The following is a 12,212-nucleotide window of genomic DNA, read 5'->3' as shown; positions in this document are numbered from 1 at the left end:
TTTTTGTTTTCGGTACGCGGGCCTCTCATTGTTGTGGCCTCTCCCGTTGCGGAGCACAGGCTCCGGACGCGCAGGCTCCGCGGCATGTGGGATCTTCCCGGACCGGGGCACGAACCCGTGTCCCCTGCATCGGCAGGTGGACTCTCAACCGCTGCGCCACCAGGGAAGCCCAGAAGTATTTTATGATTATAATTAATCATATAATTTATAATTAAAATTGTGGCAAAGTTTATGCCTATTAGAAAAAAATACATAATGTTTGATTAGGAGCACTGGCCTTTTCTAATAGGTCTACCTAACTGGAATACCAAAGTGATGAAATCTCATAATCATCACTGGCGAGTGTATTTACTTACAGTGCTACAAAGGCTAAAGCATGGCTACTACCAATTCTTAGGTATCTGACAAGCCGCACACAATTCCACTACTTTCTGTGGGTGTTCAATTCACAGGAAGTTTATTATGAACTGATAATTAAAAGATCTGAGCTTAAAAAGTGACTCTACCACACACAAGTCTTGAAAAGTTGGGTCTCACTGAACCAAGATGTAAAAAGAGGGGTTAAGCTGGATGATCTCTAAAGGCTCATTCAGCCTAATATACTGCATTCTAAGTAAATTCAATTCTCTATTCTAACTCCTCCTGGCTACTTCCTATTGGAGCTATGAATGAAATAGTCAAAAGGTAGTCAGTGGGAGGTCAATATGAGTCTAGATTGATTTACCAATTTAATTGGTAGGTAGCTTTTCAAACCCTAAAAATTATAGTCATTACAAACTTCTTTGTAACACAGAACAATCTAAAAACCACAACTCAATCTTTATAGCTAAGAATAAACCATGTAAGACCTGTAATATTTTATTTGTTAAAAATGAACAGCTTCAGAATAAATCTAAATGCAACTTTTCCAAAAAATGCCAAAAAGTACAGTGTAAAGCATCTCCTTATTAAATATAAACTTTCATTTTGTGATGCACTGCATCAATGTTTTGGATACACCTTGATGCAAAGGGAAATTTAAGTTGCATCCTGTTAAAAAAACAAAAAAAAGCTTTAAGAACTGAAAAAGGATAATTATAACCACATTCCAAGAAGGGAAAATTTTCCTCCAAAAAAGCATATTCTTTTGTTTATATACATGTTAGCACTCAAGAATTTTAATTTGGCTGTAACAAAGGCAAGATTCTGTATTTAAAAAGAAAATGAATTACAGATGCATGAAGAGCAAAAGTTTAATATACCAAAGACACTTTGTTTGATACACTTAATATCAATATTTGGGGCAATTTTTAAGATTAAAAAAAGGCATTAATAATAGCTCTGTACAATAATATTTAAAATAACAAGAAAACGAAAACATCTTTATACCATATTTTCACAAACTGTTCTAAAGACAGCAAACTCGTGCTCAGTTGTTTTTCCTTTGCTTCAAAATAAGTTACCAGTAATTCTCAACCAGTCTAAAATGTATTGTTCATAGATCGAATCTAAGCATTCATACTTGCAAAAACGTTTTGCACTGAGTCCTCAGCCTATGGAGAGACTACAGTTTACTTTCAAATTGTATGACTGGCTTCCAATAATCCCTTATCAGTAGACTTACACGCAAAATACCAGATATTAAGGATCAGATTTAATTCTTTGGTATAAGCAGGAAACTGTTATTGATAGCTTTCCGTGGCTAGCATAAACCAAGTAACCCAAGGAGCATGAGAGACAACAATGAAGTCTAGTACACACCACAAAGCAGGCAGGAGCCATGACTTAATGTTTCGTGTTTTTTTAACAGGGAAAATCAACACTAATAATACACTGTTTGGAAACTAACACCTACTTAGAGGTTTCAACATTATAGCAAACCAAAAAGTTAAGCTTCAAAATGACCAAACTTGTAACGTGTAGTCTATTTTGCTGCGTTTTGGCATTATACCCTAACTTATAATTTACAACCATCTAAGGACGTTTAGCACTAGCTTGGCACAACGAACTAACTCCTCCTAACCCTCCAGAGTGTGGGGGGAAAACCCTCTTCTCACCCTAAATACCTGAACTTTATACAAGAAATCAGAAGCAAAGGTACAAAACAAGGTTATAATGTAACTCTATTATCATTTTGCACTTTTTACCTGGTGACATATACATTTTTATTTTTAGAGCTGTATACTGTTTAATTTAGCAAACTTAAAGTTTAACTTCTCTAAAAAGAAGTCTAGGGCTTTATGGCTAATTTTACTATCAAAATATTTAAGGGACTCAATCCATTTTATAATTATAATTATTCTAAATATCATTTGAAGAATTCTTTGTGGACACTAGACTCAAGACTACACTAAATCCAAACAGTATACCTGTGACCTAGGTTTTAAAGTTTTTCTCCTCAGTTACCTGTCTTCCACCTGCTACTTCCTCTCATGCTTTCTTCATTTCCTAAACACAAATTATCAGATTTTTACACTAGACTTTCCTCAGAGGAGGCTCTCTATCAGATAACCTTGTAAACACCCATTTATAGCTTTCAAACACTGAAAACACTAACATTTTAAACTGAGCCTATGCCTAGAGTCACATTTCTTGTTAAAAGTTCAGCATTAAGGATTTACTTAATCCTTAATTTACTTAATCCTTAAACTCTGGAGGATTAACCTAACATTTGAAAAATGAACCAAGTTCAGATATTCCCATAAACCTTAAACCCCCAAACTGGAATTCTAATAATTTTTTTATATCCCTAATGAAGAAAAGTCAATTGCACTTATTACATCAACACTATTAAAGAATAAGTGACAGCAACAAAGGGACCTACTTCAAATCCTGAAGACCAAGATTTACCATGGCAAAGTGTAAAACAATGGGCAAAGGTGATGAGATCCTAAATACCACTATCATAAAAATAATCAATTTCTATCTTTCCGCCTTCTTTCTGCTGCATGAGAAACCAAAGAAGTCAAATAGAGAATTGTTCTGTCTGGGCCAACCATGAAATCTTTAAGAACATATAGGTATAGTCCCTGTTTTTCTTTCAGGGCATTATTTATACATGTTAAAAAAAAACAACAACTTCAAAAATAAAAAATAAGAGTTATTTAGCCTTGTGAATATTTTGAAATAAAGTTTCTTGAATTTCTGTGATGCACTCTTCAAAGAATTCGATTTTTAAAAGAGTCATCACTCAAAAGTCCCTTTGACATGGGACCTATCCCACAGTTACAAAGCGGCTTCCTCCTTTGTTGAAAGTGAGAGTGGCTCTTTGTTCCTTCAGGATCCCAAATCGCTCATTTAAAGTCATCCCTGTCTAGAGAAAACGAAACAAAACAAAAATTAACAACTTGACTGTAAGCCACATTTGCTTTGGAAAAATAATGTGATCATAATGGTGATTCATAGTAAAAACAGCTAACATTTCCTGAATATTTATATGTATGAACTCCTTTAATTCTAACAAACACCATATGAAATAGGTGAATTTAGTGAAGTTTAGAGAAGTTAGTTAAGTTGCCTACTTGCAGCTTTAGAATTGAAACTGACTCAGAAACCCTATCTCCTAACCATTATAATATTATGTACTATATAAAACACATACGCTGTAATGCTTACAAGTATATACCCAAAGATTTCTCTATTTGAATTATTTTTAGGGTCTGCAAACACTGCCACCAACTCTAGTGATGCCTCTGATAAAAGTTATTTAGATTTGTGAATATTTTGAAACAAATTTTCTTTAATTTCTGAGTTCATTACAAATACTTAAATCAAATTCAAATCAAAATCTGGTTTTGATTAATAGCAGAAAAAGCACCCCAATTATACTTCATTTCTGAAAGGAAAGTAACAAGTGACAAAATAAAATAAAAATCAGCAAAATAAATTTGGTCGAATTTCCTTCCATACAGAAATTCTTATCTTCAGTTCCAAAGATTCTTATGTCAATGACAAAATGCAACAAATAAAAATTCTCAGCAAATTACAAATAGAAGGGAACTTCCTCAATCTGATAAAAACAACCTACTGCTAACATCATGCTTAATGGTGAAAAACTTAATGCTTTCTCCTCAAGCCTGGGAACAAGGCAAGCAAACATGCTCTCAACACAGAACTGAAGGTCTTAGCCATTATAATAAAGAAGAAAAAGAAAAGGTTTAAAGACTGGAAAGAAACTCTAAAATCCTAAGTAATCTATAAAATTACTAAAAGTAGTAAGTGAATTTTAGCAAGATTACGAGATACAAGGTTAATACAAAAACTGTCAAAACCATGGTGAGATATACCACTTCACCTGCATCTGAATGTCTAAAATCAAATGATAGATAATAACAAATGTTGGCAAGGACATGGAAATATTTAGAACCCTCTTACATGCTGGTAGGAATGGTTCTGCAGCTACTTCTCCAGAAAACAATCTGGTACTTCCTCAAAGGTTAAACACAGAATTACAATATGAACTAGCAATCCACTCTTAGGTATTTACCAAGGAGAAATAAAAACATATACTCATATACAAACACACAAATGTATGTGAATGTACAGGTTTTTGTGTGAGCATATGTACATGAATGTTCAGAGGAGCATTATTCACAATAGACAAAGAATGGAAACAATCCAAATGTCCATCAACTGATAAATAAATAAAACACAGTATATCCATATGGTGGAATGTTATTCAGTAATTAAAAAAAACACAACTGATATTCATTATGGATAAACCATGAAAAAAGCCCATCACAAAAGTTCACATATTATATGATCCCATTCACATGAAATGTCTGAAATAGGCAAATCTAGAGACAGAAAACAGATTGACCAGTGGTTTCCTGGGGTTGAGGAGCATTAGGATATCCTATTTAATTCATTATACAACATTTGTTTTGTTAATTAAAATGTTTTCAGTGAACAGCCCAGAGAAATACAGGGAAAAAAAATTTACCTGTTTTCCAACACTATTTATGTCAAATTGAAGGGGGACACCTTTAGGAACTTTCTTTACATCAGATTGCTCCCGTTTTGTCAAGAATGAGGGCACAGCAGTACGAGTTAATCGTGGTTTCTGAGTTCTACCAGAAAAAAATTAAAAAGAGACCAGTTTAACAATCAAAAGAAGAAAAATAAATCATTTGGTACATAAGACATCTTGACTTGTACACATGTTCAAATGTATGAAGGCTATTTTATTTACATTCTCAAAAGAAAAAAAAACCAAAAACCTGGTTCTTTTTATTTTTTAAAGTATAGTTATTTACAATATTGTGTTAGTTTCAGGTATAGAGCATAGTGATTCAGTATTTGCAGATTATATTCCATTATACGTTGTTACAAGATAATGGGTATAATTCCCTGTGCTACATAGTAAATCCTCATTGCTTATCTATTTTATATATAGTAATTTGTACATTAATCCCAAACACCTAATTTTTTCCTTCTCCTTTCTCTCTCCCCTTTTGAGTCTGTTTCTGCATTGTATATACATTCATTTGTATTATTTTTTTATAATAGATTCCACATATAAATGATATCATATAGTATTTGTCTTTCTCTGACTTATTTCTCTAAGCATAACATTCTCTAGGTCCATCCAGGTTGCTGCAAATAACAGCATTTCATTCTTTTTTATGGCTAATATTCCATTGTATACATATATACATACATACATACATGTATGTAGATATATATACATACATACATATATATATATATATATATACACCACATCTTCTTTATCCATTCATGTCTTGACTACTGTAAATAGTGCTGTTATGAACATTGGGATGCACATATCTTTTTGATTTAGTGTTTTCGTTTTTTCCAGCTATCTACCCAGGAGTGGAACTGCTGGATATGGTAGTTCTATTTTTAGTTGTTTTTTTTTTAATTTACTTTATTTTTGGCTGCATCGGGTCTTAGTTGCAACATGTGGGATCTTCACTGCGGCACATGGGATCTTTCGTTGCAGTGTGTGGGCTTCTCTCTCTAGTTGTGGTGCGTGGGCTCCAGAGTGGGTGAGCTTTCTAGTTGCGGCATGTGGGCTCTCTAGTTGTGGCTCACGTGCTCAGCAGTTGCAGTGTGCTCGGGCTTAGTTGCCCCACAGCATGTGGGATCTTAGTTCCCTGACCAGGGATCGAACCCACGTCCCCTGCATTGGAAGGCAGATTCTTAACCACTGGCCCACCAGGGAAGTCCCTATTTTTAGTTTTTAAGAAACCTCTATACTGTTTTCCACAGTGGATGCACCAATTTACATTCTCACCAACAATATCCCAACCGTTTCCTTTTCTCCACATCCTTCCCGACATTTGTTATTTGTAGACTTTTTGATGACAGCCATTCTGACAGGTGAAGTGATACCTCATTGTAGTTCTGATTTGCATCTAACAATTAGCACTGCTGAGCATCTTTTCATGTGCCTGCTAGCCATCTGTATACCTTCTTTGGAAAAATGTCTACTCAGGTCTTCTGCCCACCTTTTGACTGGATTGTTTGTTTTCTTGGTATTGAGTTGTATGAACTGTTTGTATATTTTGAATATTAACCTGTTGTCAGTCACATCATTTGCAAATATTTTCTTGCATTCTGTAGGTTGTCTTTTGATTTTGTTGATGGCTTCCTTTGCTGTGCAAAAGCTTTTAAGTTAAACTAGGTCCCATTTGTTTATTTTTGTTCTTATTTATTTAGGCTTGGAAGACTGATCCAAGAAAATACTGCGATGATTTATGTCAGGGTGTTTTCCCTTTTTTCTCTTCTAGGAGTTTTATTGTTTCATGTCTTAAATTTAGGTCTTTAGACCATTATGTGTGTTTTTTTTTAAACATCTTTATTAGAGTATAATTGCTTTACAATGGTGTGTTAGTTTCTGCGTTATAACAAAGTGAATCAGCTATGCATATACATATATCCCCTTATGTCCTCCATCTTGCGTCTCCCTCCCAGCCTCCCTATCCCACCCCTCTAGGTGGACACAAAGCACAGAGCTGATCTCCCTGTGCTATGTGGCTGCTTCCCACTAGCCATCTATTTTACATTTGGTAGTATATATATATCAATGCCACTCTCTCACTTCATCCCAGCTTACCCTTCCCCCTCCCCATGTTCTCCAGTCCATTCTCTAGGTCTGCATCTTTATTCCTGCCCTGCCCCTAGGTTCTTCAGAACCACTTTTTTTTTTTTTTAAGATTCCATATATATGTGTTAGCATACGATATTTGTTTTTCTCTTTCTGACTTACTTCACTCTGTATGACAGTCTCTAGGTCCAACCACCTCACTACAAATAACTCAATTTCGTTTCTTTTTATGGCTGAGCAATATTCCATTGTATGTATGTGCCACATCTTCTTTATCCATTCACCTGTCGATGGACATTTAGGTGGCTTCCATGTCCTGGCTATTGTAAATAGAGCTGCAATGAACATTGTGGCACATGACTCTTTTGGAATTATGGTTTTCTCAGGGTATATGCCCAGTAGTGGGATTGCTGGGTCATATGGTAGTTCTATTTTTAGTTTTTTAAGGAACCTCCATACTGTTCTCCATAGTGGCTGTAACAATTTACATTCCCACCAATAGTGCAAGAGGGTTTCCTTTTCTCCACACCCTCTCCAGCATTTATTGTTTGTAGATTTTTTGATGATGGTCATTCTAACTGGTGTGAGGTGATACCTCATTGTAGTTTTGATTTGCATTTCTCTAATGATTAGTGATCTTGAGCATCCTTTCATGTGTTTGTTGGCAACCTGTATATCTTCTTTGGAGAAATGTCTATTTAGGTCTTCTAGCCATTTTTGGATTGGGCTGTTTTTTTCATATTGAGCTGCATGAGCTGCTTGTATATTTTGGACATTAATCCTTTGTCAGTTGCTTTGTTTGCAAATACTTTCTCCCATTCTGAGGGTTGTCCTTCGGTCTTGTTTATGGTTTCATTTGCTGTGCAAAAGCTTTTAAGTTTAATTAGGTCCCATCTGTTTACTTTTGTTCTTATTTCTTTTGGCTTGGGAGACTGATCCAAGAAAATACTGCTATGATTTATGTCAGGGTGTTTCCCCTTTTTTCTCTTCTAGGATTTTTATTGTTTCATGTCTTACATTTAGGTCTTTAGACCATTATGAGTTTATTTTTGTATATGGTGTGAGGGAATGTTCTAATTTCATTGTTTTACATGTGGCTGTCCAGTTTTCCCAGCACCACTTGTTGAAAAGACTGTCTTTTCTCCATTGCACATTCTTACCTCCTTTCTCATAGATTAATGGACCATAGGTACCTGGCTTTTATTTCTCTCTATTCTGACCCATTGATCTATGTGTCCTTTTTTGTGCCAATATCATGCTGTTTTGACTATTGTAGTATAGTCTGAAGTCTGGTAGGGTCATACCTCCAACTTTGTTCTTTTTTCCTCAGCAGGTGCTTTGGTAATTTGGGGTCTTTCGGGGTTCCATATAAATTTTAAGATTGTTTGTTTTAGTTCTGTGAAAAATGTCCTGGGTATTTTGATAGGGATTGCATTAAACCTGTAGATTGCTTTTGGTAATATGGTCATTTTAATAATATTAATTCTTCCAATCCAAGAGCATGGGATTATCTTTCCATTTCTTTGAATAATCTTCAATTTCCTTCATCAACATTTTATAGTTTTCAGCATATAGGTCCTTCACCTCCTTGGTTAAGTTTATTCCTAGGTATTTTTAAAATGTAATTTTAAATGGGATTTTTTTTTCTTTAACTTTCTCTTTCTGCTTTTCATTATAGTGTATAGAAACACAACAGATTTCTGAATATTGATCTTGTATCCCGCAACCTTGCTGAATTCAAAAAAATACTTGGTTCTTGACTGACTAATCTAGAGACTAAAATTTATAAATCGCTCACAGAATACCTCTGTAAGTAGAACTACAAACTTTTCAACAATTTGGAAGGATTGGCGATTTCCAAGTCTTGATCTTCTACTAAAATAAAGCAACCTCTAAAATCGTAGAGAATCATCCTAGGTTTTCATTTCAATCATTAAAATGGCTAGATAGTTAAAAACAAAACTCCATAAACCTAGAAAGTTGAAAAAAAATTTTATTATTTTATTTTATTTTTACAATATGTTCATCACATCTCACAGAACTGATTTCATAACCTACTAATGGGTCACACACATAATGTGAAAAATATCAACACAGAGATATTTTCCTCTGCTGTGTTAGAAGCCTGAGTACGTCTGTAAGAATTTCCAAGAAACTAGCCAATCTGCTAGACTACTGGCTGATACAGGACTTTAAAGTATAGAGCTTAGATTTTTTTTTTAAGTATAGAGCTTAGATTTTCATTCCTGATACTTTTTGATGTGAAAAATTTAAGAGTGCCAGTTATGGTCTGGTCTATGGCTAGGTCAACTATCAGGCTGAATTTGATGATATGGTTTTAGAACTTTCTTGAAATGCATCCTTGACCTCCGGCCCTGTGCTTTAAGTCTCACATCTTGCCTGTCAAATCGGGGTTCAGTTCACCCCCCATCCCTAGGCAACATCACTTCCGGCTTCAACCTAGAAAGTTTATAATGCAATACATATAATGGAATGGTTAACTAAATTAAGGTCATCTAGATAAAAGAATACATTATGAAGCCTTTAAAAAGAAGGTAGATCTGTATGTAATGAAAAGTAAAGAAGTCCAAAGCATACTGGGGGGAGGGGGAGAAGGGAGCAAGTATGCATGGTATTATCTCATTTATAATTATACACAAGAAATAGATGTACATAGTATGTTATATGGGCACCAATTTTTAAATAAATATATGAAATTGTTAAAAGTGGTTACTTTGGGGCTGTAGAACCAGGAATCAGGGAGCTTTTACTTTTAACTTTTTTTGTTATTTTTGATTTTTTTGTTTGTTGTTTTTGGGTGCCATGCTGTGCAGCTTGAGGGATCTTAGTTCTCCACCTGACCAAGGATTGAACCTGGGCCTCAGCAGTGAAAGCGCCTGCCGAGCCCTAACCTCTGGACCACTAGGGAATCCCCTACCTTTAATTTTATATTATACTATTTCCACTTTATACCACAAGTATTACTTTTACCCTTGTCTCAGTTTATCCTAACATAACCATCATACTCTGAAGAAAAGTCAAATATTTCTCTATTATCTTATAGAGAGAAGTTATAATTTTTGCAAAATCTAAAAAAGACTTACACTGGGCACTGCACTGCTCCTGGATTATCAATGGATACAGTCAAAATTCCTCCATTTGTGGTGGAAGTCCGCCACCTAGTTTCAAAAAACCAAAAATTTCATTAAAATGACAGTTTATGAATCCTATAGTGTATTCCACATTAAAACATACATTTTAAAGTAGCCATTACTTTTTCTTAGTTTTTTAGGATATACAGACACCTGGGCCCCACCATGATATAATTAATCAGCATCCTGGGTGTAAGAACTAGACACCTGAATTTATTAAATATTTTTCAGTGTAACAAATATATGCACATAAAAAAAATCAAATAATACAGAAAGGCTTCTAATAAGAAACAACAGTCCTTTACCCCACTATTCTCCCTTTCTGCTCCCCAGAGGCAGCACTTTTAACCTTTCCTGTTTTTCCTGCTTGCTAGTTACTTCCAGTTCACTAAACAAAATGCATATGTAATACTATCTTGCTATGGTAAGGATTCAGCTCATTACACTATCCTCTAGTTTCTCTTCCTACCTCTAAACGTTCTGATGGCTATATCACTATTTTACTTCCATTATAACTTTAAATATACTAAAATCTCTTTTTTTAGTAGTGTCTCTTGACATTATCCCCTACCCACTTTGTATAAACGGATAGTAGCATCTCTAATTCCTTCCCTCCACCTCTTCACCCATTTTGTACCTCTCACTTTTTATCAGCTTTACTTTTATATTTATGTTGGTCAAAATCTGACATTTATATCACACTGTTACCAAATTAAGTATTTTGTGCTTTTTTCTACAGATTGATTCTTAAAGTTCAAAACAAATAAGCTGCATTTACATTATTACAATTATGTAAATACTGTTTATTGCAGAAGCAAATATGTCATGATCATTATTTCCTTTCTTTTGGTTTCCAATGCCTGACTCCTGTGCAGAAGAACATTGCCAGCGTCAAGTTCAAATAGTTGCCTTTCTGACACGCCAATTGCTCAAAATCATGCCCATTATAGATGGCATCATATCTGGACAATGATCATGTTTTATATGCTCTGTTTTCACAGAAGTAGCCATAATTTTAAATGATTTAATTTTAAAACCTGATCATATTGATGGAGTGTTACAACTCACACTTGGGGAGTGCAATTCTAACAGACAAAAATACATTCTTGAAAAAAACCTTCACGGGGTAAGGAGGAAAAAACAATATGTGAAAAGAAAACATCCTATTGTTTTTAAAAATCTATAAATTTTCTAAAAGCGCTACTGGATTTTATTCTATTTATTCCCTGAATTGGTTCATTTGTATGAAAGTAGTTATAAAAAAATAAAGAGCTGTTTCATTAAAAAGGAATAAACAGGCAAGAAAAAAATTAAAATACAGAGTAATGTATTTGGTGCTAAAACTTACAACACTGACATGTGAAAATGAAAAAGGTTTTTGGGGAAAAAACAAAAACAACATAGGATTTATTTATTTCAGGCTCAATGGTTAATTCACTTTGGGTCTCATTTAATTTCTTTTCGATTGGGGTACAAAGTAATTTGGGTCACTACTATTCTGGGAGTTTTGAAATGACATCTTGAAAAACAAATTGAAACTTACTGACGAGTTCTCTTTGCTACTACATCGTCTAGCAGTTGTTCTGAGTTCAACTGGGCCTGAACCTGAAGGGAAAAAAAAAGCAGTAGATCCCATAGAAAGCAGAGGATCCCATAGAAAGCAGAGGATTTGAATCCAAAGAGCTACCCTGCTCTGTAACTTTATAACCCAGTGTGGTGTGTGAATGCAGGAGAGGGGCATGTGCCTATTCTAACAACACCTCTTTGTTCAGGTTCCTGTATCAGAACAAGTAGTAAAAAGTTTATTCCTAAATAACATGTTAAATTCTTATAAGACACTGCCACTGAGGACAACAAAAGAGAAAATAGAAAAAAAAAAAGGAATTAATCTAATGTCATGTTCTCCATATTCTAAACCCAAACCCTACCTCAATCATGGGCCATGTCTATGATTGAGGATTACTAAAGGTGGATGTTCAGGATCCTTTGTTTGGGTAAAAAGAAAACAC

At 34.6% G+C, this 12,212-nt stretch overlaps 1 protein-coding gene across 2 annotated transcripts in view; it reads right to left on the bottom strand.

Annotated features, from left to right (window-relative positions):
* Positions 1 to 1,216: 1,216 nt before the first annotated feature.
* Positions 1,217 to 12,212, bottom strand: part of FYTTD1 (forty-two-three domain containing 1) — a 32,415-nt gene continuing 21,419 nt past the window's right edge. Inside the window, exons 6-9 of one of the 2 annotated variants that reach the window (XM_060150420.1) lie at positions 11,747 to 11,808; positions 10,156 to 10,230; positions 4,922 to 5,048; positions 1,217 to 3,292 (exon numbers count right to left, since the gene is read on the bottom strand). In XM_060150420.1, coding sequence (XP_060006403.1) covers positions 3,194 to 3,292; positions 4,922 to 5,048; positions 10,156 to 10,230; positions 11,747 to 11,808 — 363 coding nt within the window. In that variant the 3' untranslated portion in view covers positions 1,217 to 3,193. The remainder of the gene's footprint in view (positions 3,293 to 4,921; positions 5,049 to 10,155; positions 10,231 to 11,746; positions 11,809 to 12,212) is intronic. The other variant, XM_060150421.1, reaches the window with a different exon arrangement.

Source organism: Lagenorhynchus albirostris, chromosome 5, assembly GCF_949774975.1.
Source record: "Lagenorhynchus albirostris chromosome 5, mLagAlb1.1, whole genome shotgun sequence".
NCBI lineage: Eukaryota > Metazoa > Chordata > Mammalia > Artiodactyla > Delphinidae > Lagenorhynchus > Lagenorhynchus albirostris.
Note: the sequence above shows the minus strand (reverse complement) of the source record. Positions and strands in the feature narration are given on the sequence as shown.